Raw genomic sequence first — 27,555 nt, 5'->3', positions numbered from 1 at the left:
CTAATGTTAGCTTACTTCCGTATAGTAATTTCTCATCGAAATTTTCTGTTTAACTACAGTTAGACAGGAGTTTCTGATTGCAGATCATATTATGTCAATAATAATTATTAATTAATCTGTCCTTTTTGGGGGAACTTAATATCTGTAATTTTGTTTGTCAATTTATCTTATAGAAAAAGGACATTTAAACAGTTTGAGACACAGTATGTAACAGTCAATTCCAAAATTACCCCAATGTACCTAGTGAGGAGAAGGGTGTAACTCTAAGACAAAATGAATTTTCAAATAAACTCATAATTAAGTAACCACTTTTACGTATTTCAGCTTTATTAGAGAAACATATTTCTGAATTTTATTACAGTATTGGTACTTTTCTTAAGGACTTCGAGCTTCAGAACTGTTCAGAAGCGATAGTATATAATAAAAAATAATGACGGTATGAAAACGGAAGGTGAAATCAAATTCCTCGAAGAAACAAAACCTCTTCTGAAGCATCTCTTAAACCTGAAATCTTAAAGAATATTCCATGGATAGAATATTAATGAAACGGCGTTAGCAGATTTGAATAAACTGGGTTTAGTTTTCTGGTAATTCTCAACGAAAACTGCATTCTCTTCAAACATTAGGAACACAGAAATAGCACACACATCTTCAGTTTTCTCAAGGTATTACTTTGTATTGCAGATATTGAAGGATGACAGATGTCCATCTTCTTAAAGGATCACTTTCTTCGAGAATGTGTTGTTGGTTCTTGTAATCACAATTTCTCCTGGAAAACAAAAGACAATTTACATAAGTAGAACCTAAGTCTCTGAAGTAGATTATGTTTTCATGTTCCCCCCCCCCCACTTCATTCATGTGAATTTCACTTCTAGACTCACTGCTAATATTCTGTTAAGACCATAAGGCCTACAAACTCAGGGTGTCTGATGTAAGTTGTCCATTTTTATTTAGGCAGCCCAAATTTCAGTCCAGACATATGGGAAGTATAGTATTCAGCGGTTTCGCAGGCGGAATCAGGGGTGTGTATTAGAGTCCATTTGAATATCTTCGTATGATAATGTAATGTTAAACATGTACAGACAATCTGTTAGTTATTTATTTTCTTTCGACTTTCCAACATTTCTGATAGTCGCGTTTATCATTCGATAGTTTTTTATGCTCGACCATGCCGAAATGTAGTAATTATACACCTGGTAGCAGTCCTTTAATGCATGTCATTAAAGTACACCTACTCATTAAAGTACAGGTGTTCAGCCAATGACAACTCAGCTTACAGGTGTTCAGCCAATGACAACTCAGCTTACAGGTGTTCAGCCAATGAAAACTCAGCTTTGTACCGTTATAAAACCGCAAGTATCGATTATTCTCGGATATGCAATCGAAAGAGAATTAGCGAAAGTCACGGAGGCTGGAAATCCAATACTGTCGCAGAAGGTCATGTTCTGTTACTATAATAATTAGCGTTAATTGTAAATAATATTCAAATAAATTCAATTTGTCATCTCGTTTTTCAATGTCGAATTCAATAATCAAGGTTATATCAAGTTTAACGGGATTACATCAAGGTCAATGACATTATTGTTCCTCGGAAAAAATCAATACTTTCGCGTCTGCGCACATCTCACAATTCACGACCTAGAACAAGGTCACTTCCGATCTTGTCAGATACAAATAAAATGTATACATCTGAATAATTTCAAGTTAGAAATATGGTCGAGCATAAAAAGTCTTATGAAGCTCGCCTATAATGGTAATTAAGAAGCTCGTATGAAAATTATGAAACTCGCTTGCGCTCGTTTCATAAACATCCATACTCGCTTCATAATTACTATCATTATGGGCTCGTTGCATAATGTACTATTATGGAGTCATTTGGTCTTCTTATAGCACCTATATTATTTCTTTATGCGTAGGCTAAGTTATCTCCAGTCCCTTAATTTGTTTTCTTTCATTCGGAATGGAATGGCTTAGTGGATAAAGCACGTAAAGCTGGAAACCCGGGTTCGAGTCCCGGTGCCGGAGAGAATTTTTCTCCGTTCTAACGATTCTTCACCAGATGATGATAGTAGTAGTAGTAATAATAATAATAATAATAATAATAATAATAATAAAATTATGAATTATTAGAGAATAGAAATTGTAATTCAGACTGTTCCAAAATGGTGATATTTTCTCTGATTAAAATGTTCTTTTACATGTAACTTATGTAACTTCCGAAATCACTTCCCATAGAAAAGTCTCCCCAAGACTCTACTACATATTTCATATTACAACACTTAAGTTTAAATTCAGATACTGACCTCCACGTGAATTGCTATGACTCCGTCATCATCAGATATCAAAATCTCAATGTACGCAGTGCCGTCCTCGTTGACGGTGATAGTCTTGCCAGTACAGGATGAGCCGTTCTTTCCACCGGAGATGACGTCACAGTAAGTACCGGCAGGAAGTCCAGTCTGTGTTAATGAAAGAGTAAGTTCTCCATATTTAGTTTTCCACGTTATAGAATGATCTTATAAGAAGCCAATAATATTTTGCACAGTTTTTAGCATTTCACTTACCTGTATTGTCTGCTTCAGATCATTATCATTGACGACGAAGGCCACAAAGCCACGGTCGCCTCTGGCAAAACCTATCTGATGGTTACCATTGTCCCACCAGTTGGTGATTTCCGTTCCTGTATTTAAAAAATAAACTAAGTTTAATGGGTTACGAAACCAAAAGTAACCGTGATTAAAATGTAATTTTGGTGCACCATGTATAATCACCGGTTACTTACACATGGTTAGCTCACTGTTATATCTCTGATATGAGTATGTATCTCTAAGTTATGGTGTATCGGATTTGGCCATTGTTGTTTATATCGGATTCCATATTTGCAATAAATTTCAATTTCGTACCGTTCATTCTTTGAGTTTTACTGTAAGATAATAGTGGCGACAAGGATTGGATGGAATGGATCAGTCGAACGCCAAGTTCGTAAAGTGAAGAACTCGTTGAAGAGAGACTTTTTTTTGGGGTATTGGGAAGTTCGATTATCAAGGTTCTTGCTAAGGCAGCACACTGCTACGACTATCAGAAGCGTTGCTGCTTGTGAATAATGGATTTAAATGAGGGCCTTCAGACGCAACCACAGCCACTCAATTTAGGCGCTGCAGACAGTCTGAGTGGTTGGCTTCGCCGTTGGTGGCGACCACTAAAAGTGGCACTTCCCGTCCCGTTCAGTTCAGAACACTAAAATGAAATAATGCGCTTTAACGATAAATTACAACACTATTTGATGATTACTTTGGAAATGCGGACAAGTGAGCTATACCCAGTACTATAAAGGTAGGCGTTCACTACATCGTATCGCACTCCTCGGACGAATCGCACGCAAAGGATATTTTAAATGTAGTACCTCACCGCCTCATCGGATTCCTTATCAGCTGTTCGGTTTAAAACATATGACGTGCGGTATTGATATTTAAAACAGAGAAATTTTGAGGTTAGGCTTATTAATTCTATTCGGTTGAGAAACTTTTATCATCCAGACTGCTGTCGAAAAATCTGAAAGTTCGAATTTATAAAACGGTTATATTACCGGTTGTTCTGTATGGTTGTGAAACTTGGACTCTCACTTTGAGAGGGGAACATAGGTTAAGGGTGTTTGAGAATAAGGTGCTTAGGAAAATATTTGGCGCTAAGAAGGATGAAGTTACAGGCGAATGGAGAAAGTTACACAACACAGAACTGCACGCATTGTATTCTTCACCCGACATAATTAGGAACATTAAATCCAGACGTTTGAGATGGGCAGGGCATGTAGCACGTATGGGCGAATCCAGAAATGTATATAGAGTGTTATTTGGAGGCCGGAGGGAAAAATATCTTTAGGGAGGCCGAGACGTAGATGGGAAGATAATATTAAAATGGATTTAAGGGAGGTGGGATATGATAATAGAGAATGGATTAATTTTGCTCAGGATAGGGACCAATGGCGGGCTTATGTGAGGGCGGGAATGAACCTCCGGGTTCCTTAAACGCCAGTAAGTAAGTAAGGCTTATTAATTCTGAGTGATAGCGAAACAATCCTATGGGAATGCCTCAACTTATAAATCTTCGTAGTTTTCTACAACCGAAGTAAGTGTTCAGCCTTCCAGTTTGATGCGATATGGTATAACGTAATATTAACAGCTGAGCAATTACAATTGATTTATTAAAGAAGGCCATGATCGCTCGCATCGGAAAAGTTGCTTCTCCGAGAATCGTGAACGGATTTACCGATACCGATGCGTGCGATACGATGTAGTGAACGCGGTTACGTAACAATTACAGCAGACTTGAATAATTTCTAGGGAAAAATTGTTCCGGGGCCGGATATCGATCCCAGGACCACTGGTTGAACGTACCAGAGGTCCCGGGATTGATTCCCGGCCCCGGAACAATTTGTCCCTTGAAATTATTCAAGTCTGCATCACAGGGAGCTTTACCTGAAAAACTAGTTTGCAATTACTGCAAAGATTGTTTTTTTTTTCTGATCCGTGTGATTCGTCCGATGCATGCGATACGACGCAGTGAACGCGTACCTTAATAAAAATCCGAAAGCACCGAACGATTTTTTTCCGACATCGAAACGAACGTATCCTATATTTTCATGCCGCATTCTTGCCTTACATTTTCGAGTTGCTCTTCATCCCAACCTGAGTTTGAATTACTGACAGAGTCGTATTTTAGGGTATTTCCGTCACCAAAACTGTAAAATCTATTATTTCAAGGGGGCTTTTCCAAAATACTTCATACAGTATATGGCAAATAATTAAAAATACTTTTCAGAAAACATCACCTATCTCGAGATTTCCATGCATAAAGGACAGTTTGACGTCTTCACTAATAAAAATCATTTAGTCTGTAATGGAATATACCTCGCACAACATTCCTGAAGCGCACCATGGCGGCGTGTGAGTGCCATCGGTGTTCGCACACCCAGCCATTGCCGCAGCTCCCGTCTTCGTTCGTAGTCACATGCAGAATGTTCTTGTCGGAGTCTTGCGGAGGGCCTTGGTCGTGCGTCTCGAAGTCGAAACTGGACATGACGCGGGGGTAACCGTACGTGTGGGCCAGGATGAACGAGATTCCCATCTGCAACAACGATTTTAGTTTACTGGCGTATGTAAGCACATAATTATGTCCATATACATACAGTTTAGTTAAATCACAATAGAACGACTTTACAGAAATTTAATTAATATCCCTAAGAAGTTATGGTTTTCGGAATATGTATTATAGGTATTTCTCGTGTTAAATTCTATCGTACTTGGTTAACATGTTTCGGCCTGTTATGGGCCTTCTTCAGAACTAATGGTTTTATTGAAGTACTGTGAAAGTCCAAGACATTGACATGCATAAAACGGGAAAATGAAGACAGTTTACAGGAAGAGGAACTGAAATTAATCAAAATTGCTTAAAAAGATTTAGACAGACATAACATCAGTGATGATAATAAGTCTACTTGGTTCAATAATTACATATCGTACATAGGCGGAGTTATGGGGAGGGTCACTGTCTCCTCCAAATTTGTCTGAACTGTTTCTTTTTTTTTTTTTTTTTAACGTTAGAAAATATTGAATTGAAAATACCTTTTATGATTTTGTTTATGATTTTACATTCCTCCTGAGACACACTGTATATTACACACGTTTTATTTCAAACAGCATCACGCTATCACTTTTTTGCGTAAAAGCACTCAATACTCTTACACCCTTTATACAGTAGCAAAGACAACAAGAAAAAGTATGGCAGAAAGTGACGGCAATGATGGTGCTATTAAACGTTCTCGTTTCACTTTCTTTTGGCTGCCACACCTCTTAGTGTTCCCGATGTAGGAACACGTCCTGGAGGTCAAACCTTTATTTCTCCGTACTAGAGTTTCCCATTCACTGCTTGCCAACAAAGATAAAGACTGCCTAATTCAATAGAGATTCACTTCTCTAAGTCCATTGACCATTGTTAGATTCTAATAAACGGCAGAATGGGAGCATTGTAAGCAGATATATTTATCTATCAACCTATCAATTATGCCTACCATGCCTACATGTCTACCAAACAACTTACGTATCTAACCATATAAGCATCAATCTATCAAAGTACCTACCTACCCATCTATCTATCTATCTATCTATCTATCTATCTATCTATCTATCTATCTATCTATCTATCTATCTATCTATCTATCTATCTATCTATCTATCTATCTATCTATCTATCTATCTATCTATCTATCTATCTATCTATCTATCTATCTATCTATCTATCTATCTATCTATCTATCTATCTATCTATCTATCTATCTATCTATCTATCTATCTATCTATCTATCTATCTATCTATCTATCTATCTATCTATCTATCTATCTATCTATCTATCTATCTATCTATCTATCTATCTATCTATCTATCTATCTATCTATCTATCTATCTATCTATCTATCTATCTATCTATCTATCTATCTATCTATCTATCTATCTATCTATCTATCTATCTATCTATCTATCTATCTATCTATCTATCTATCTATCTATCTATCTATCTATCTACCTTCTATCTATCCATCTATCCATCTATCCATCCATCTATCCTATCATCGTTCCATCCATCCATTCTTCCATCTAACTGTTTCTCCTGCCTACATCTACCCCTACGTCTATCATCCATTTACCATATCTATTCACTCACTCGCCTACTATGTATAGCCCGCACAAGGAACGATTACCGAAAAGCAATGGTGACGTTGCTGTCTGTTTTGACGTGTGTATGTAGGCACGCTGATGTACTGCGACGTGTGAACAACGGTGCAACCCGAAAAGTAGCGGCTGCCGAACCTGCTGCTCGCTACTTTTCCATGCTGCGCGCAGCTTAAAAGTAGCGACGTGTGAACAGGGTTCTCAGGGTTGCAGCCGCAGCATTTTTGATATCGGTTTTGTTGAAACTTTTGCTGCGGTTGAAACCAGAGTTACCACCTAAATGTATCAATGATACTTTTATTGTTTGGATATATTTTAATGTTAAATGTGATGAAAATAAATTATTTGTACCAGTTATTAAATACACAACACAGTCTGAGCATAACTGCTGACGATATAATTCATTTTTAAAATTTTCCGTAGCGTAGTTCCAAACAGGAGGGTTGCCAACATTGATTACGTGAATATACTGTTAGTTATCATTTAAGTATATAGGCGTTTTTAAAAGCTTTATAGTAAAAATAATGTCAATTTCTGAATACTAGATTCGACAGAAAAGCAAATAATAGATAAGTAAGCTTTCGCATGAGTTTCTTAATAATGCGAACATAACCACAAAATGTATATTGAGAAGTCAACACGGAGATGGAAACCTGCAGCATGACTGCGGCTGCAAAAGTAGCGCCTTGTGTGTGAACAGACTCGCAGCCTCCAGTTGCAACTTTTGCAGCACTCGGGTTGCGCAGTACGAAAAGTAGCGTACAGCGTCCTACTTTTGGCTTACGTGTGAACACGACACGCAACTTTTGCAGCTGCAGTATAAAAGTACCGCTGCAAAAGTAGCGACGTGTGACCGTACCTTAACTATCACAACGCAAGACTGATGCTATCGATATCATTTCTCTTCAGACTGTACTCTTGAATATCATTCAAGTTATCTCGTGACCTTTCCTATCGCCCTCTCTTCCTTATCGCAGTGTTTCATTCGCATTCCTTCCGTCAGTACTCCGTGCTTGCGAGACCTATAGCTCTCTGTCACTATATTGTTGTTGTTTAGTAAACTGTCTGAAAACAGGTTTGAACCTCACACGTGATACCAAGAAAGCACCACTTATGAGGCAATTAGGCCAGGAGATAATGGGGTAGAGTGGCCAGTTCCTTTTCCCCTCCATTGCATACATCGCCGACTAGTTATATTACATTATGTAACAAAAAAGTGTAATATCGTATTGGTGGAAAGTTAATGGTTTTCTCAGAAAAAAAAAGGTTTTCTTCTTTTTCCCCAAATGTTTAACACCTTTTTATTCGGTAACTATTGCGAGTAGAATCGTGATTTTTGTCCATATCGATGGAAATTGTAGTAAATAATAATAATAATAATAATAATAATAATAATAATAATAATAATAATAATAGTAATAAATTTATCCCTCTGGCGTATTTCAATAGTGCTCACGGTTTTCGTGTAAATTTAAATTAAAAACCACTAATATGGAGAAGGATGGAGCGTGTGAAATGGACAAAATAAGAAACGAAGCTGTGTTGGAAAGAGTGGATGAAGAAAAAATGATGCTGAAATTGATCAGAAAGAGGAAAAGGAATTGCCTGGGTCACTGGTTGAGAAGAAACTGTCTTCTGAAGGATGCACTGGAAGGAATGGTGAATGGGAGAAGAGGTCGGGGCAGAAGAAGATATCAGATGATAGACGACATTAAAATATATGGATTATATGAGGAGACAAAAAGGAAGGCAGAAAATAGTAAAGACTGGAGAATGCTGGGTTTGCAGCGAAAGACCTGCCCTTGTGCAGAACACAATGAATGAATGAATGACTTCAAGCCATTGAACGATACAACCAGATTGCAACGTTGTAGCCAGAGAAGGAGGCAGTTCACGTAGACTGAGTTCCTTGACCTCTTATATCTTTATTACGAGAAGAAAGGAGACTGTGTTAGCGGCGAGATTGTCAGACTCCTGGAACTTCCACCTATCTCTATATCTATATCCATCTATCTTTGTATCTATATCCACTTATCTCTATATTCACCTGTCCTTTCTCATCTTTTACAATCTATACCTCACTTAAATGGAATTCCTTATAACAACGTATAGAGGCTACAAGACATTAATAAATGCTTCAAAAATAGAATAATGAATAGTCTTAGCAATTCAATGTAATTATTCTGATGACTTTTTTTTGTGTTTTTATGATGCTTTATCAACATCTATGGTTATCTAATGTCTGAATGAGATGAAGGTTATAATGCCAGCGAAATGAGTCCAGGATCTACCGTCGAATGTTACCCAGCATTTACTCTCAATGAGTTGAGGGAAAACTCCGGAAAAAACCTAACCAGGTAACTTGTTCTAACCAGGATTTCCGATGTTTAACTGTCATTGAATTACATAATAATTTCTTCTGTTAGACATTCATTTTGATAATGCTAAACGTTCATAATTATTCTCTTTATAAATTTATTCTAAGCCTATTTATTACCTAACATTATTTTTAAATATATTAACATTCTATGTATATTGGTTCAAATTTGATACCGGTACTCAGTTTGTATTATTTCATTGTTTAATTCAGGATTCATGGTATTTTACCGTTTAATTCATAACTCAGATATATACGTTATTTTTGTCAGATCTATTTCCTGCAATTGTTGTAACTTGCAACTTTATTGATATAGGCCTATATGTATACTTTTTATTAGTCTAGTGAAAGTGAAGGCCTTATGATGCTTATAGTTTGTCTGCAAATAATATGGGATGACCTACATTTTTTATTAGGAGGGAAAGATAATTTATGAACACTAGAAAAAGTAGGGGACCTAATACTGACGTCACCCAGAGCTGAAGATATACCGTGAGATGTGTACACATACATCTTTATGTACAGACACATCTGCCTCGACATGGGGAACTATTAATAATGGAATTCCTCAAGGATCAATATTATGTAAATCAGTGTACAGTGCGCGCCAGCGATTTTGGCAAATGGATTTAGTTAATCAGAATTTCTGAGCGAATTATTCACTGGTGCAAGATCAGTTGATATCTCTCTCAGGCTCAGCGACGGCAGTTGTACAGGTAAATCGGACAGAGCGTTTGATAAAAATTATTTTATCGTACCTAAAAGTCCAATGTAAAGCAAGACAATGTTTTTTTAAAGGAGGGTTTATATTTAAACTGGTTTACTGGAAGTAGGACAAAGGTTGGTAATATTGTGATAGTTCTTTTTGAGAATTTATTACAATTTTACTGAGCGAGAGAAGAACCGGTTTTGTGCAGCAACTTTTCCACGAACATTCCCTTGATACATTGACGCAAGAAACCGATCTTCCTCTCGCTCAGTAAAATTGTAATAAATTCTCAGAAAGAAATATCACAATATTACTGGTATCACAGTATTACCAACCTTTACCCTATAATCAATGAACGACAGAATATTTTCATACTTACTCTGTAGTTTTTGGGTGTCTTGTAAGTGAGAATTGCATTGTTGCCACCTCTTTGATTGTCATGATTGTCGATGAAAACCAGAGCATCACCGCTGTCTAGAAGGTTCCAGTTCGGGTCTGTAACAACATTTTTAAACAGAGGGAAATGTTTAAATTCAGAATAAATAGAACTATCGTAAGAAGAGTTCTCATTTAAGCATTAAAAGCCAAAGAATATACCAGATGAACGCGAAACTATGAAGATTATGTACAAAAAGAATAAGAAATAGAGGTTAATTACGAAGGAAAGCAACTTGGTATAAAGAAAACATAACTTCATCACGTACGCAGAATAAGATGTTAATAGAGACATAGCACAACTGTAATATAATAATTAGTGCGGAGAAGTGCGGACGTTGCATTTTTAATTATTGTTTGGAATCCCTTCTTTCGGTTTCAAAACGACAGCTATTCAACGTGTGGCGAAATGCTTCGAAATCAGAACGGATTATGGGAATGGTGTCATTTGCACTTTGTGCTTATGACTTGGAGTTTGTACAGAAAAAAAATATATTATACAGGGACATCATTTTATTTTTACTTCAATTTTTATTGTACCTGAGTCTTTTAATGTACTTCACTCCCACCCCTTCTACTAGTAACTTCACAACACAGAGCCGAGGGCGCGTAAGCAGTAAAGCAGTACTGAGTTAGTGAGTATAGTACGTTCCAGAAATATGTTCGCGTTTTCCAGTGACGAAAGAGCTTTCAATATTGAATCATATTTTCGCATAGGTACTGTCGTCCTTTTGCCTACGTCGCATCCCGGTTTCCCCCACCTGCTTCTGTTCGCCCTTCTGTAAAGTCTAGTAGCTTGGCTGTCTTAGCTCTTTTCTGAAAACATTAATTTATGTTAGGAATTGGACGTCTACGTAATATTATACAACTGTTTAAAATAACTTAAATAAAAGGGCCTCGTTAAGTAATTAACTGTCACATGATCCCCCCCCCCTTTCTACGACCCTGCGACAAAACCACTTGAACGGACAGTAGATAGCATTTCTGAGTAATTTTATCTTTTCGGATCGGGCAGAAGTGAAGATTGAATTTACAGTACGTAAGGTACTCTTTTATAGACTAGGTACAGAATTATTTCAACATGAGTTACTAGTACGGAGGACGAAACTGGTAATTGGGATTAGGTACAATAGTCTATAGTGCGATAATATGCACAAAAGAACTGAAGCCTGTATCGAAATGAACGGTCACCACTTTCAAAAATGTGTTTAAATATCCATATTATGATTATTTTTCAATTCAACTTCATTCTCTATATTGTACGCTAATATGCTGTAACAGTACAATATACACTGCATAATTAATACATCCGAATGTATAGCTCAATTCGTGAGTAAAAACACTAAGTGTTAATACAGTACAGTATTTTGATTAAACAAAAACCTAATGAAAATGATCAAACTCAAAATTGCGATATTTCCTAGTTTATGTAAATGGATGAACTACTTTTCTTCCCTCCTGTATCTAGTAAATGTGATTTGTATTTTACGCCAGTATCATCGAACTCCAGTCGTGGGAGAGGTAGCAAACGGTGTTTCCCGTTTCAATCGTTAATACAAAGGTATAGCCAGGTTAATATTAAAAATGTTAGTAAAAATAAAATTATGTCCCTGTACTTGTAACTCCTGCACAAATTTTCACATAAATTTGTTATTTAGGAAATGTTATTAGTTTTCTTTAAAACCACCCTCTATAAAGGAATAATTTCTCTTACACAAAGGTAATCAGGGTTTGGACACAAAAAATTTAAGCTATACCTGTAACCCCTGTACATAGTTTCATGAATATCTGTTAGACAATAGAGATGTTATTAATTTTGTCTAAAACTACCCTCTATAAAGGAGTAGTCACTCTTACACAATCATAATACAAATTTGCACGCGAGAAATATATGCTAGCAGTAACTCGTGTACAAAGTTTCATAAAAATCTGTTGGTCAGGAGAGAAGTTATAATTTTGTCCTGCTAGATTAGCGTTTTTACACACCGCGGATAACATTACAGAGCAGTGGTAGAATATGATACCGAGGGGAGATTGAAGTCAGCAGACTTCCGTTTAATATCATCATCACTAATTTCAATTTGAGTTGCTATAAAATTGAAGTTTAAGGCAAAATAAGATTCATTTCTGCCATTAATCAAATACTACATATACACTCAGGGACAAAAAAAACCGGACACTTTAATATTTGCTGGTATTTTGCAAAACATTATCTTCTCATACAATATTATGGTAGCCATCTGTTGTTATGGAGACGTTTATACATTGTTGATTGTTTTTTGTTTTATAAACAAGCCATTACAACCAAATATTCCAATTTTGCTTTTGGAGTCTCAGCTATAACAATTTTGTCTCAACCATTTTGTGCTTCATTATCGTTATCATTCGTTATTTCTTTATTTTTACATTTTCTGAGTTTAAGTGGGGTTGTAACATTTGTCTTAAAACAAGATGTGACCTGAAGATGTGGCTCGATCTGTAGCCCTTTACGATGATGGACACAGTGTATGTTACATTGCAAATGTTATGAATATGGCTAGAAGCACAACCCATGATGCTGTAAAACGGTATAGAGAGACCCTAGAATATACCAGAAGACCAGGTCCGGGTCGTCCAAGAGCTACAAATCCAAATGAAGACATGTATATGGCGTTGAGAGTTCTTAGGGAGTGCAACCTGCCAGCTACTAGTGTAGCCCAGCAATTTGTTAACATGCATGGACGCCCAATTTCGGCCAAAACAGTTAGAAGGAGGTTGAAAGCAAGTGGACTGATATCAAGTAGACCTGCAACTGGTCCCAGACTTCTCAGGATGCATCGAGTTGAACGACTGTGTTTTGCAAATGATCACAAGGATTGGAGAAATGGACAGTGGAGCTGTGTTCTGTTCACCGATGAGTCCCGTTTCAATCTGTGCTCACCTGATGGACGTGAAAGAGTTTGGAGAAGGAGGGGAGAACGATTTTCACAGTGTTGCATTTCCGGAAATGTGCCGTATGGAGGTGGTGGAGTGATGGTTTGGGCAGGAGTGTGTACGGATGCTCGCACAGAGTTGGTTTTTGTTGAAAATGGAAGACTAACAGCTGGTAGGTATATAAATGAATGTTTGGCTGATCATGTTGTGCCATTTGGCCAATTTGTTGGCGATAATTTTGTTTTAATGCATGATAATGCACGGCCGCATATTGCCCATGCGGTCGGAGATTATCTCCAAGAAGTGGGAATCCATGTTCTTCCATGGCCAGCAAGGAGTCTAGACATGAACCCAATTGAACACGTGTGGGACATGCTGGGACGGCGTGTTAAGAATAGACGACCGAGACCAGAATCGTTACAAGAGTTGAGGCGAGCACCTGGCGAAGAATGGGAACTTATTCCTCAAGAAGACATTGCTAACCAAATTGAGAGCATGCCAAGACGTATGGATGCAGTTTTTCAAGCCAGAGGGGGTAATACCCGTTACTAAAATGAGTTTTTAATGTTTAAGGCACCATAAAATGAAAAAACAGTTAGACCAAATGATGCCATAGTTATACGCCCTTTGTAATTTTTTTGTAAATTTTCTCATCAGATATTTTTTTTTCAAATGTTGTCGTATAAATGAAACAATATTTTGTTTAAATGGGTTTTGTTTCATTTTGAAATAATTTGCAACAAAACACAAGCAAATATAGAAGTGTCCGGTTTTTTTTTGTCCCTGAGTGTATAAGAAATAGATAGACCTGTTGCCCAATCATACACAGAAACATTACAATTTTATTTAAGAACTGGAAAGGTAGTTTCGATAGTGCTATAAAGAGACGGAAAAAAAAAAAACAATTATTTTTATGTATAATTGATGTATCCAAAAACAAGATAGCCTACAACTAAAGCTGAATAAACATTTCACTGTCAATAATTTGCATAACTTAAAACTACAAAAACTCGTTGCAATATGCTGTACACCATTCGAAATAAAAAAAAACACTAGCTTGCACTACACTACACTACGCATGAATGAATAATCCCTTCAGTGTTCTCAAACAATAAGACAAATACAATATCTTGCACTACATTACGCTCGAGTGAATAACCCCTTCAGTAGCTCACAACAGACTGAGGTGAACAGCATGCATGCAACGCCCAACAAACGTCTTGAAGTTCATCGCGTACGACAGGTGCAATGTGAGAGGCAACGTTTCTGTAAGTCACGTAGTTTCATTTACGAAGGACTTTGTATCTTCACCTATATAAGCTGATTATAACGAGTATATTCTGTGTATGTCATCTGTACCTGCTTAGGATTACATTGCGAAAATAACTCGCTGGACTGCTACTGCACTAAAAATAATGGTTAATTTATAATTAGGAACTAGAAGTTTGAAAAACCAACATAGGCTACATAAGACAACTCGTTCGTTACAATTAGACATTCATCTGTAGTAAACTCTTGCAAAGCATTATCAGCAGAAATGTATCATGTTATAACACTTACCGAATGTATGAAGTGCAGCGAGTGGGTACTGGCCACCAAAAGCGTAGCACATCTGTTCTCCGTGCTTGAATTCGGTGACTCGGCCAAAACTATTGTATTCAAACTTACTAACTGCGTCATTGCCTGAAACATCATTATTTCTATTACTAATACTCATGTCATGTTACTACTTCCTACTAGAGCAAGGAACCAATACCTGTAATTTGTTTCTCCATCAGTGACAATCTTACAATTTTTTTAAGTTCCATTTCTATAATATTTCTAAATAACAATAATAATAATAATAAACTTGGAGGATTTAGCAAAGAACTGTACCAGATACTTACCGAAGTCTATGACCTCCTGGTAGAAGAACGGACGAGATCCTTCTGCGAACCCGTGCTCAGTGTTCAGATTGTTTACCTGGCCGTAAATGTACTCCAAGTCGGCGGGCCATACATGCTTGGCTGCATCCACCCTGTTGGAAACATAACAATAATTCACATTTCTAATTGCGCTCCCTTTGTATGTCAAATCAACGCTGAACTTCTAATTCTCCTTGATCACAATACCACAGTCTAGTATATACAGTCACGAAGGTCAATACGTAGTAAATATGCATCCATAGATAGTTGCTAACCACTAGGATCGCTACTATCGCCTCATTACAGACAATGCGAAATAGTACCTGCACAGTCTATAGTTCCTAGCAACCTCACAACTCAAGCTTCGTGACTGTACATACTAGACTGTGACAATATTTTGCATAATCAATGCTTAAGACTAGCCTACATACAGTATATTGCGATAAAGAAAAAAGCAAGAGATGTAATCGCAGTGAGATAAATAAAAATACAAGTTAATGAAATTGTATGTGTTTATTTATGTGCAGTATTTATGAGACTTGAAAGTAATGTAAGAGCGTACACACAATGAGTTGTTAGCACTGAGGGATAGAGTCGGTGGGGGTGCTACCCACTAACATGGGCAATAAGAAATAAAGACGTAAATCGAATTACAGCCAATTACATTATTTATGCGAACAACGACAGAATACGCTCAGAGTGGTCATCATGTACAACATACGAATACCAAGACCTATAGCCGAACTTCCTTAAATGGAACTTTTATTGCTCGATTTTTTTATATCTCGAAGTAATTTTAATTTCTCGGCTTATACCAGACATGCTAAAACTGTAAGCTGAGGAGATTAGATTCAAAGAAATGCATCCCGCACCACACAGATAACGCGTGTAGGGTGGGAGGCAATTTCAAGAAAGAACTGAAACAACGACGGATTGTAGTGTTTTTCTGATGAGAGTTTATGTATCTGGTTACTAAGATGGACATAAATAAAACAGAGTTATACCACAGTCTAGTATATGCAGTCACGAAGCTTTAGTTGTGAGGGTGCTAGGAACAATAGACTGTGCCGGTACTATTTCGCATTGTCTGTAATGAGGCGATATTAGTGATCCTAGTGGTTAGCAGCTATCTATGGATGCATATTTACTACGTATTGAGTTTCGTGACTGTATATACTAGATTGTGGTTATACTATGAACCACTTCATTGCATTAGTGTTGAGATATATTAAAAAGCTAATGTTTGTTCGAAAGTAAAACGTATTTAGTGTTGTGAACTAAGTTACAAATCTTTATGAAATCAATAACCATATGGCATAGATACCTTTTAAAGTAATATTTACAAAAAAAAAAAAAAAACATTCATTTTAAATTAAAAAATTGTAAATACCTGCATACAACCAATATACCCAACTTTATTCTTCAATATAAACCCCTAAATTTTTAAATAAAACAAAATAAACAAATTTTATGTTATATTATTGGCTAAGACCACACCATACACGAGCCTGGCTCTTACGGTAGTAGCTAGAAACATTTTTGTTGTATAATTTTATTTTAATTTATGCTAGCTAGCTAGTTAAATAAAAAATAATGCATCTAAATTAATTATGTTTATGAACCGCTCACTAACTTGTAAATTCACTAACATAAGTAACAATAATTATAGCCATGTGTTAACTAACCCAACATAAAATAGTTTCTGAAAATGAAAATGTTTAACGGCCGTAAAGTGTCTTTTTAATTTTCAGTTTATTAATTTATTCATTCATTCACTCATTTATTTATTCACTTACTCATGTATTTATTCGCTCTTTGATTTTTTATTCGCTCATTTATTTATTCACCCACTGATTTATTTATTCGCTCATTTATTTATTCACTCACTGATTTATTTATTCGCTCATTTATTTATTCACTCACTGATTTATTTATTCGCTCATTTATTTATTCACTCACTGATTTATTTATTGGCTCATTTATTTATTCACTCACTCATTTATTTATTCACCGATTTATTTATTCACTCATTTATTTATTTATTCGCTCATTTATTTATTCACTCACTGATTTATTTATTCGCTCATTTATTTATTCTCTCACTGATTTATTTATTCACTCATTTATTTATTTATTCGCTCATTTATTTATTTATTCGCTCATTTATTTATTCACTCACTGATTTATTTATTGGCTCATTTATTTATTCACTCACTCATTTATGTATTTACCGATTTATTTATTCACTCATTTATTTATTTATTCGCTCATTTATTTATTCACTCACTGATTTATTTATTCGCTCATTTATTTATTCCCTCACTGATTTATTTATTCACTCATTTATTTATTTATTCGCTCATTTATTTATTCACTCACTGATTTACTTATTCGCTCATTTATTTATTCACTCACTGATTTATTTATTGGCTCATTTATTTATTCATTCACCGATTTATTTATTCACTCATTTATTTAGTCACTCATTTATTTATTCACTCATTTATTTATTCACTCACTCATTTATTTATTTATTCATTCACTCATTTATTTATTCACTCATTTATTTATTTATTCACTCATTTATTCATTCATTCACTCATTTATTCATTCATTCATTCATTCATTCATTCATTCATTCATTCATTCATTCATTCATTCATTCATTTACTTTTAACTGTCAATTTGCTTCTTCTTCATTTCCATGTTTTCTTCAATACTTTCTTTCTCGTAGCTTCTGTGCCTAGAAATTATAGATTCAAAATCTGGTGTTATGTCGGTTACAGCAAAACGTAGTTGTGCAAGAAATAATATTTAGAGCTTACCTTCTCATTGTGAATATATAGAATGAACGGCCATGTAATGTCACCTTATATTAGTTTTATACAGTCCACGTATAATTTTAGAACAAATAAGTCATTGAATTTTGCCCTAATGCTCGCGACAAAAGAACGTTTCTTTCCACTCAGAAATAAATTTTCTTTTTCTGAATACCGGTCCATGAGAACACGCCTTCCACTGCTAACAACAGTAAGCTAAATGCCACCACTTTCTCGAGTGGCCTGTTCACCCTCCGCGTAGTGGAGAGAGTGGAAGGAGGTACGTACTACATCAGTATTACGTAGTATATCCCTTTCTCCTCTTTCCAGGGGTTGGAGTTAAAACTCTACTTTTGAACGCCTTTGGTCTATACAATTTATACGTAATAATATTTCTATATCTCGAAGTTTTAGTTTCGATATCTCGATGAATATTTTACTCTTATGAAGACCGATCATGAACAAAGTCAGTTTAATATGTTAGGAATTATTGTTGATTCTAAGTTGACATGAGAAATCATATGATCATATTTCTACTAAACTTTCAAGAACTTTGTTTACTCCTTAAGAGATTAAAAACTGTTGTACCTGGAAACTATATTCGTGATGCTTATTTTGTTTACTTTCAAAGTACTCTTACCTATGGAATATTGCTATGGAGCAACACTGCTTTTATAAATAGGGTCCTATTGCTTCAAATAAAGAGCCATAAGAATGTTATCAAATGTAGCTTTTAATGAACGTTTTAAACCATTATTTGCGAAAAACAAAATCATGACTGTAATAAATTGACATATTCTAGAGTTAATTTTGTATGTTAGAGATAATCTTCCAACTTTAACATTAAGAAATGATATTCATTCCTTCGGCACAAGACAAGGAAATTATTTTTTTTTTATTTTAGTAGGTTATTTTACGACGCTTTATCAACAGCTTAGGTTATTTAGCGTCTGAATGAGATGAAGGTGATAATGCCGGTGAAATGAGTCCGGGGTCCAACACCGAAAGTTACCCAGCATTTGCTCATATTGGGTCGAGGGAAAACCCCGCAAAAAACCTCAACCAGGTAACTTGCCCCGACCGGGAATCGAACCCGGGCCACCTAGTTTCGCGGCCAGATGCGCTAACCGTTACTCCACAGGTGTGGACAAGACAAGAAAATGATTTTAATATCATAACATGTAGACTTGCTAAATCCCAAAAAAAGCTTTTGTCAAATGTCATTGAATGTTGCAAATAAATTTCTATCACATATTTTTAATTTAAGCAGAGCTGCTCTCAAATTTTACACCTCTAGTTGGTTAATTTTAAATCCGTTTCATAATCTTGACGAATTTTTTTGAATGTATAATCTCTTTGTAATTTAACTGACCTTGTCTATACATTTTTTTAGATATGTAATTTAAACTATTAAAATCTTCTTAACTCGATTTTAAAGTGCAAATGAAAGTTATGTAAATATATCTAAATATAATAATACTTACTTACAAATGGCTTTTAAGGAACCCGAAGGTTCATTGCCGCCCTCACATAAGCCCGCCAGCGGTCCCTATCCTGTGCAAGATTAATCCAGTCTCTATCATCATACCCCACCTCCCTCAAATCCATTTTAATATTATCCTCCCAGCTACGTCTCGGCCTCCCTAAAGGTCTTTTTCCCTCCGGTCTCCCAACTAACACTCTATATGCATTTCTGGACTCGCCCATACGTGCTACATGCCCTGCCCATCTCAAACGTCTGGATTTAATGTTCCTAATTATGTCAGGTGAACAATACAATGCGTGCAGTTCTGTGTTGTGTAACTTTCTCCATTCTCCTGTAACTTCATCCCGCTTAGCCCCAAATATTTTCCTAAGCACCTTATTCTCAAACACCCTTAACCTATGTTTCTCTCTCAGAGTGAGAGTCCAAGTTTCACAGCCATACAGAAGAGCCGGTAATATAACTGTTTTATAAATTCTAACTTTCTAATAATAATAATAATAATAATAATAATAATAATAATAATAATAATAAGAATAATAATAATAATACAAATTTCTTAATTCTTGCGATATTTGCACACTCACCTAAAGCCAGCAACTCCAGCGTCGACTAGCCTGTTAAGGAAATCAATCAGCTTTTCTCGAACATAATCCTGACTCTGGTCCAAGTCGTGAAGTCCCGATAGCTCGCAGTTTCTTACCTGTAATATAAAACCACTGAATTCATTCTTGGAACTTTTCGCTACGAAACAAACTGACTTGAAATCACAGGCACTTAAATTAACCCCGTGTGAATGAACTCTGCATTATAGTAAGAACAAATTTTGTTATCCGAACCAGATCTGAAGAACAAATGAAGAGTATCAAATCAGTCATGAAAGACTTTCGAAGATAAGTTCATCTACGAACGGTTCAATCCATACATGGTGCCAAACTTACCCTTACAATTATAATTTTCTGCAGTTAAGGGAATAGTTATTCATACTTATCACAAGGTAGACCAACGTTTTTCAATATTTTTCAATATGTGACACACTAAAGGTGTAATTTAAATTTCCGCGTCACACTCATATAATCTAAAGCTGCGGTTCCCAACCCAGGGAACAATTTTGAGAGTTTTAGGAAAGAATGAGGACTACAAAACACAAATAAATAAGATAAATATATGTACATTAATATAAAAAATAAAATATTTTCAATTTTATAGGCATTATTTTTAGTAAACGTAGGGGGGATTGACAGAAATGGCGCATGGGGCAAAAATAGTTGAGAAGAGAAAAATTCACATTATTCACAAATAGAACTGACATGCTATTTTGTATGTTTATTTGAATGTTATGATATAAATATAAAATTTAATGATAGAAAATTACTACATTAATATTAATATAACAATTATGTTATTACGCATGTTTTCTGAATTTGTTGTTTAGGAAATATGAAAACATATATTATTATTACATGTTTGATCAACGTAGTTAATGTACGATTTTTTTTTTTCATAAAGACAAGTAAAATATTTTCGGTGCTATTCATAGACATTTCGCTAGTACGCGCTACGAGCGTGCTAAACTAGCCCCAACTATCGACTGATACTTGTACAGGATTCATATCATATCATATCGCTAACACTGGTTTATGAATACGAAAAACGTTAGTTCACTGACTATCCACCGGAAGCCCGCGCTAAGAATGTCTATGAATACGGCCCAATATTTTTTAACGTTGGTAAGACATTCTAATTTACTGATCTGGCAACCCTAGCTGCGCGTCAGTCATTGTCTTCTCTGCCGCTCGCACGTCTACACTGTGTTTACTGAATGTTGACTTGTAGTGCGTTCGCTCAAAGTTTTTCTTGTGCACTCACTTTTTTTACTGCTTTTTCACTTTTACTTTTCCAAATTTTTAATATGACAAGCTTTATTATTTCATATTAGAAATGAGGAGGCTGAATTTTGGAATTTACTATCAAGTAAAAGTGCAACCGCCTCCCCAATTATCCTTCTGGTCCCCTTGTTGCCTTCTATTCCCTTGTTCTCCTTGTATTCCCCTTGTTCTCCTTGTACTCCCATTGTTCGTCTTGTGTTCCCCATTTTTTCTTTTTATTCTCCTTGATCTTTTTGTCTTTCCCTTGTTCTCTTTATATTTCCCTTGTCCTCCTTGGGTTCCCCTTGTTCTCCATGCGCTCCCCTCGTCCTCATGTGTTCCTCTCGTTCTCCCTCTGTTCCCCTTGTTGCCTTTGTGTTCCTATTGTTATCCTTCCGTTCTCCTTGTTCTCCTTGTTTCCCTTTTTTTCTTTTATGTTCGTTTTTCTTCTTATGTTCCAATTTTCTTCCTGTGTTCCTCTTTTCTCCTTGTACTCCCACTTGTTCTCCACCTGTTCCCCTTGTTGTCTTTGTGTTCCTATTGTTATCCTTCCGTTCTCCTTGTTCTCCTTGTTTCCCTTTTTTCTTTTATGTTCGTTTTTCTGCTTATGTTCCAATTTTCTTCATGTGTTCCTCTTTTCTCCTTGTACTCCCACTTGTTCTCCCTCTGTTCCCCTTGTTGTCTTTGTGTTCCTATTGTTATCCTTCCATTCCCCTTGTTCTCCTTGTTTCCCTTTTTTCTTTGTATTCGTTTTTCTTCTTATGTTCCAATTTTCTTCCTGTGTTCCTCTTTTCTCCTTGTACTCCCACTTGTTCTCCCTCTGTTCCCCTTGTTGTCTTTGTGTTCCTATTGTTATCCTTCCAATCCCCATGTTATCCTTCCATTCCTCTTGTTCTCCTTGTGTTCCCCTTGCTTTCATGTGTTCTTCCTTTTCTCATGTGTTCCCTTTGTTCTACTTGTCTTCGCCTTGTTCTCCTTATATTCCCCTTCTTGTCAATACATTTTCCTTGATCTCCTTGTCTTCCCATATACCCCATTTTAACCTCCTTTTAACTACATAATACACAGATTCACATTGCGGGCCTCTTGATCCTGCGATAAACACTGAGTTGGGCCACAGCGGAGACATCACGAAACGGCACACAACGAAAGAATCCCGTGGACAGACTGTCGTAAGGGAAACGCGTACGTTTCCACTAAGCCAAAGTGGCGAACTAATTTATTTATGTGCACAAAATAGTCTTCAATTTCTCTATGTCTTTTAGTGAGAGTTAAATAAAAAGAAACTACAGTACAAACAAAAATATCATTGGCAACATTAATTAAATTTTTGAAAATTATATTAAATTTTATTTTTTTATTTAAGTAGGTTATTTTACGACGCTGTATCAACATCTTAGATTATTTAGCGTCTGAATGGGATGAAGGTGATAATGCCGGTGAAATGAGTCCGTGGTCCAGCACCGAAAGACGTTAAATGTGTGTTGGAAAAGTACATGTTATACAATATATTACTACTTTTACTGTCAGAAAATCGTTGTAACATATATTACAAAGAAAATGTATTTACTCATTATCATAACACAAGCTTCTTCAAGAATTTTTCCATTTTATATATTGCGTCCTCAGATTTATGACTATTTTGAACCAAAATTTGACTGCCATTCAAACGCCACGTAACTCCTGATCACCTGGTTTGCATAGTTCAAGCAGTGAAATTTAAATACAAGACAAAGAATACATACCCGACTCTATTCAGAAGAAAGTCTCTACACTTCCTACCTTTCGGGTATCGAACCGGACTTCGTTGTATTTCTGACCGGAAACACTACCACTTGAACCATTCCACTTCACTTATAATAAAATAGCCGATATTATTCTCTGTAACGTGTTTCATAGAGCAGGAGATTACAAAATTGAGCTTACAATTTCGGGTGAGTTGTAGTCGTTGAGGATGCAGTAGGGGTGGAAGTGGCTGTGGTCGAAGGGCACGCCAGGGTACGAGTAGTTGTATGTGTCAGCAGTGCTGCCCCCTGTTCCCACTGCGTTGTCCCAGTTTCCAGTCATGTGGTTCAGCAGCACATCCACGTAGATCCTGAAGCACAAATTGCGCAACATATGAAAGTTTTAAGATACACGTCTTGAATTAATTGTGTGGAATAATATAAACATTTCTAAAAAAAATGAGAGAGAGAAAGAGAGGATAGCACATCCTTCCTTCTACGAAATAAATCGTAGGCTAATGCTAATTCAAAGGAAATAATGTATACACCAAGACATTTCATCAGGAAATTCAAGAAAAGGGAAATATACGACGATGTTTCAAAAAGTAAGGCAACAAGAGCTCTCACGGGTGACATAGCCCCCTTCTTGTTCGAATTTTCCTCCAGGGCAGCAGCAGCAGACCACAGCTTTATCACGCAGCCATTAGATGGCGCGTATGTTGCGTCAGACTCTTGCAACATCAGTTGTAACATAGCAGCGCGCACGGAAACATGGTAAAATGTGAAAGTGCATTGTGTGATCCGGCTTTTTGCGTCTGAAGGGCACCTCACCAGCAGAAATTCATCGTTTACTTGTTGAGATGTACGGTGCGAATATCATGTCATGGAAATGGCGCTTTCGGTGGGAGGAACTGGACCATCCTCCCTACAGCCTCGACTTGGGCCCACTGATTTCCATATCTTCGAACCGTTGAAGAAGCACCTGAATGTTATGCCATTCAACATCGATACGACCGTTCAGCAAGCCGTCATGAGGTGGCTTTAGGGACTCGGCGCATAGACACCTGGTCTACTGTTGGAACACGTGTTTGGAAAAACATGGTGACTATGTTGAAAAGTAGTGCGCACCAGTGTCCTACTACTGTGCCTCAATATATGTGCCTGTGAAATAAAGTTTGTCCATGAGAGCTCTTGCTAGCTTACTTTTTCAAGCACTCTCATATCTGTTGAATGTTTCTCCAGTTCTGGCGAGTAGCTCTTGGTAACGAGTCCAACAAGTATGTTTTCCATCTCTTGCATTCACTGATGATGGGTCCGATATGGCGTTCCGAAACATTGGGTGTTTCCGCGGCATAATACTATACAAAGACCCAAACAGTTTGCATCACATTGTAAGAACTGAAAGTCTTAAAACATATTGATAATTATTGGTTCTCACCTCACACCTACGGCGTTGCAACGACGGACCATATCCCTGAAGGCTGTCTCATCGCCTGACCTGCTGATAATTCTATAAGACATAGGCTGGTATCTCTCCCACCAGGGTCTGTCAACGGAAGTTACAATCAAATACTCGTGAACGGGGGATGTCTGAAAGTAAAATATAGAACGCAGTGAGTAAATTCATCCTTAAACAGTCACGTGATAATATTTTTATACTTAATTATTTTGTTTTCCTACCTTCTTGAAAAACTGAACAAACATATGGCAATATCACTTCCTTTACATCTCCTTATACACAGATTTTGTGACATGAAACTTTTATATTCAATCAACAATAAACTAATTGGGATCAACGTATAATAGAGTATGTGTTGTTTGTTAAGTTTGGTGATAAGAAGTTTAGCCGAGTCTGTATTCTAATTTTTTTACGCGATTGAGCTAACTTTACATAAAAAATTAAATTCTCTTAAAAATTGATAATTGTTCGTTGAAGTACTATATTTGAAGGGTCACCCTTGAAAGATATTTTTTGCGGATAAAGTGGATACATTGAGGAATCATGTCCTTCGTACGTCACAATAAAACGGATTGCAGAATTTATGAGAGGAAGAACGGAGATCAAAGCTTAACACCGTGTTGGAAAACTTGTTTCTGTGATCACTCCAGAAAGTGTCGATGCCCTGCATTATATAATTTTGAAGAATCGACCATTTGGGCTCCAGCATATATCATAGACTTTGAAAATTCCCATGGACGTCTTTTTCACACCGTACATCATGATTTTGGTATGAGCAAATTATCTGCTGAATTGATTCCTGAATTCCTGAACGCTGATCAGAAGCGACTCAGAATGAAAACTTCCAAGCCGCGTTACACACGTTCTGAAGAGAATTCGTCTAACTTTTTGGCTCGTATTGTAACTGTGCACTAATATGGATCCACAATTATAGTCCACAAACAAAATATAATTAAAGAATGCAAACACTCTGGTTCTTCCTGTCCAAAGTAATTTCGTGTTCAAAAATCGTCAGGAAGGGCACCAGCATCAATCTTTTTGGAAAAAGACGGAATAATTAAGACAGACTAATTGGAATAAGGTAAAACAGTGAAAGGACTGTATTATTTTTCGTTAGTAACTAACAAAAACTTTCAGGAAAAAGCTATAGACCTAGAGAAACGTCATAGTAAAATTTCCAAATCTGTCCGTTCTGTCAAGACAATGAGCTCGTTTACAAGTCCCTGATTGCGTTGCTGAGAACTAATGAAGTCTCCTTTGAATTGATTGACCATCCCACATATTTGACAGATTTACCACCCACCGACTATCACTTATTTCCGAAACTAAAAAAATAGAAACATTGAAAGGAACAAGTTAGAGCATCGCTTGAAACAAAACACACAATTTTATTAACTTCACATTGAATGCAGACACTTCTCCACAATTCATGCCGGGAACTAAATCCATAGTTCTTGGATTTTCAGCTAGAACTTGGATACAGCGAGAATGTTACCAGAAAATATAAACCAGAGATAATTGATATGTAATAATTATAACGAAACAGGCTGTCAAATATGATAATTAGTATTATATACCTAAGTAATATTACAAGATATAATATACTCCTTCCTTCATTAACATATTTAACTTGTTACAATTTTTTTTTACTTTGAACTGATCCTGAAATTTTACAGGTGCAAGCGGAACTTCAAAGTAATGTGAGTCCTTGCACTCTTGCAGGTACGTACCTGGACACCGGCGTAGCCATGTGGAGCCAGGAAGTTCTCGCATTCGTCAGCAATGTCGTCAAACCTCCACTCAAAAAGATGGACTATAACGCTTCTATCGGGCCACACATTGGGGTCTTTCTGACCCTGAGCAAAAGCCAGAACTGCTGCCAAAAACAACAGCTTCATCGTGGTGAAGTGCAGCCTTCACTGTGAGAGCGAGCTTATATAGCGTAGCTTCCTACAGAAAATCCCATAAGTGTTATCTCAATATATTAAGATAAATCTGGATTTGCATTGTTTACTTTCTTTTCAGATCGAGATAAGATTTATTGCCATTGATTATATACAATCACACACCAAGGACTGGTTTCATAAACCTTACTAATAACATTGCTTAATAATGTTAGAATTCATAAGATTAATCAGTTAACCAAACTATTTTTCATAAAAATGTTTACATATATAATAAAATATTTTTCTTGAGTACCCCAGATTCCCCAAGACGTGCAGTCGTTGCAGAATTCCGTCTCCTCATCCACAACTGTGAAGTAACAGTTAGCATGTATGACCGTGAAACGAGCGGGACCGGGTTAAAATCCTGGTTGGGGCAAGTTACCTGGTTGAGGTTTTTTCCGGGGTTTTCCCTCAACCCGTTAAGAGAAAATGCTGGATGATTTTCGGCGTTGGGCCTTGGCATTATCTGGCATTATCACCTTCATATCATTCAGACGCTAGATAACCATAGCAGTTGATATAGCGTTGTAAAATAAAGAAATCCTCTCCTCACCGGCCATGACTATCTAACGCAGGCATGTCAATTGATGCCCACAGGAGCAAGCGCGCGCTTTAGAGCCCAGGAGAGCCTGAGCGCTTTACAGCGGAAAGGAAAGAGACAGACGAAAGCGGTGGTATATGCCGCTTGGTCGAGCTATATTCAGGGATGGCCAGCATTGATTCAATAGACAATGGGAAGAGAACTTATTAAAACTGTATCCATGTTAATTTTTAGATTTGCCTGAGAAGTATAAGTGCATTATAAGAATGTAAGTTTTAATTTTAATGCTCATTTTTCACAAGTTTGATTTTTTTATTCAAAAGAAATATTTTCTCAACTTTTCGTATAGAAAAGTGAAATTTTCAGGTATAGGCGTATTTATTTAGTAGCCTTACAGAATGTTTTCGTAAATCTAATATACCGTATATACGTATTACTGAAGATAGTGTATTGAAAATTTTGAAAATATTCGCATGGAAATTGTTTGTAAGGAAATGAATTAACAAAGCAACTACTGTTACATCATAAGCAAAAGATACGTGCATGTATTGTAAAAATGTCAGCTCTATAGCTTCAGCACATTTCGAGAAAATAATTTAATATTCTGATGATAGGGAGTTGCTCACCAATATCACCTTAAGAGCATAATGC

General features: G+C 36.4%; 1 protein-coding gene across 1 annotated transcript; it reads right to left on the bottom strand.

Annotated features, from left to right (window-relative positions):
- Positions 1 to 297: 297 nt before the first annotated feature.
- On the bottom strand, positions 298 to 26,526 carry LOC138701909 (alpha-amylase-like). The gene is made up of 11 exons (XM_069829271.1): positions 26,148 to 26,526; positions 24,397 to 24,548; positions 23,161 to 23,329; positions 19,954 to 20,069; positions 15,047 to 15,177; positions 14,721 to 14,843; positions 10,192 to 10,307; positions 4,908 to 5,124; positions 2,565 to 2,680; positions 2,304 to 2,459; positions 298 to 769 (listed from the first exon to the last, which is right to left on the bottom strand). The coding sequence occupies exons 1-11, from the start codon at positions 26,313 to 26,315 to the stop codon at positions 758 to 760; spliced, it is 1,476 nt and encodes a 491-aa protein (XP_069685372.1). The 5' UTR covers positions 26,316 to 26,526; the 3' UTR covers positions 298 to 757.
- Between the last annotated feature and the right edge of the window lie 1,029 nt (positions 26,527 to 27,555).

The sequence above is a fragment of the Periplaneta americana genome, chromosome 6 (assembly GCF_040183065.1).
Source record: "Periplaneta americana isolate PAMFEO1 chromosome 6, P.americana_PAMFEO1_priV1, whole genome shotgun sequence".
Lineage (NCBI taxonomy): Eukaryota > Metazoa > Arthropoda > Insecta > Blattodea > Blattidae > Periplaneta > Periplaneta americana.
The sequence above is the reverse complement of the archived record's forward strand: the minus strand, read 5'-3'. Positions and strand labels throughout refer to the sequence as shown.

What these genes read in the sequence shown, in the direction of transcription:
- LOC138701909 (XM_069829271.1), bottom strand. Translation starts at nt 26,315, where the DNA reads ATGAAGCTGTTGTTTTTGGCAGCAGTTCTGGCTTTTGCTCAGGGTCAG. An exon ending in TGCAACGCCGTAGGTGTGAG is followed by an intron (nt 23,330 to 24,396) that starts GTGAGAACCAAT and finishes TTTGTGCTTCAG; the next exon opens with GATCTACGTGGATGTGCTGC. An exon ending in CTTCAGGAATGTTGTGCGAG is followed by an intron (nt 2,681 to 4,907) that starts GTATATTCCATT and finishes TTTTAAATACAG; the next exon opens with GAACGGAAATCACCAACTGG.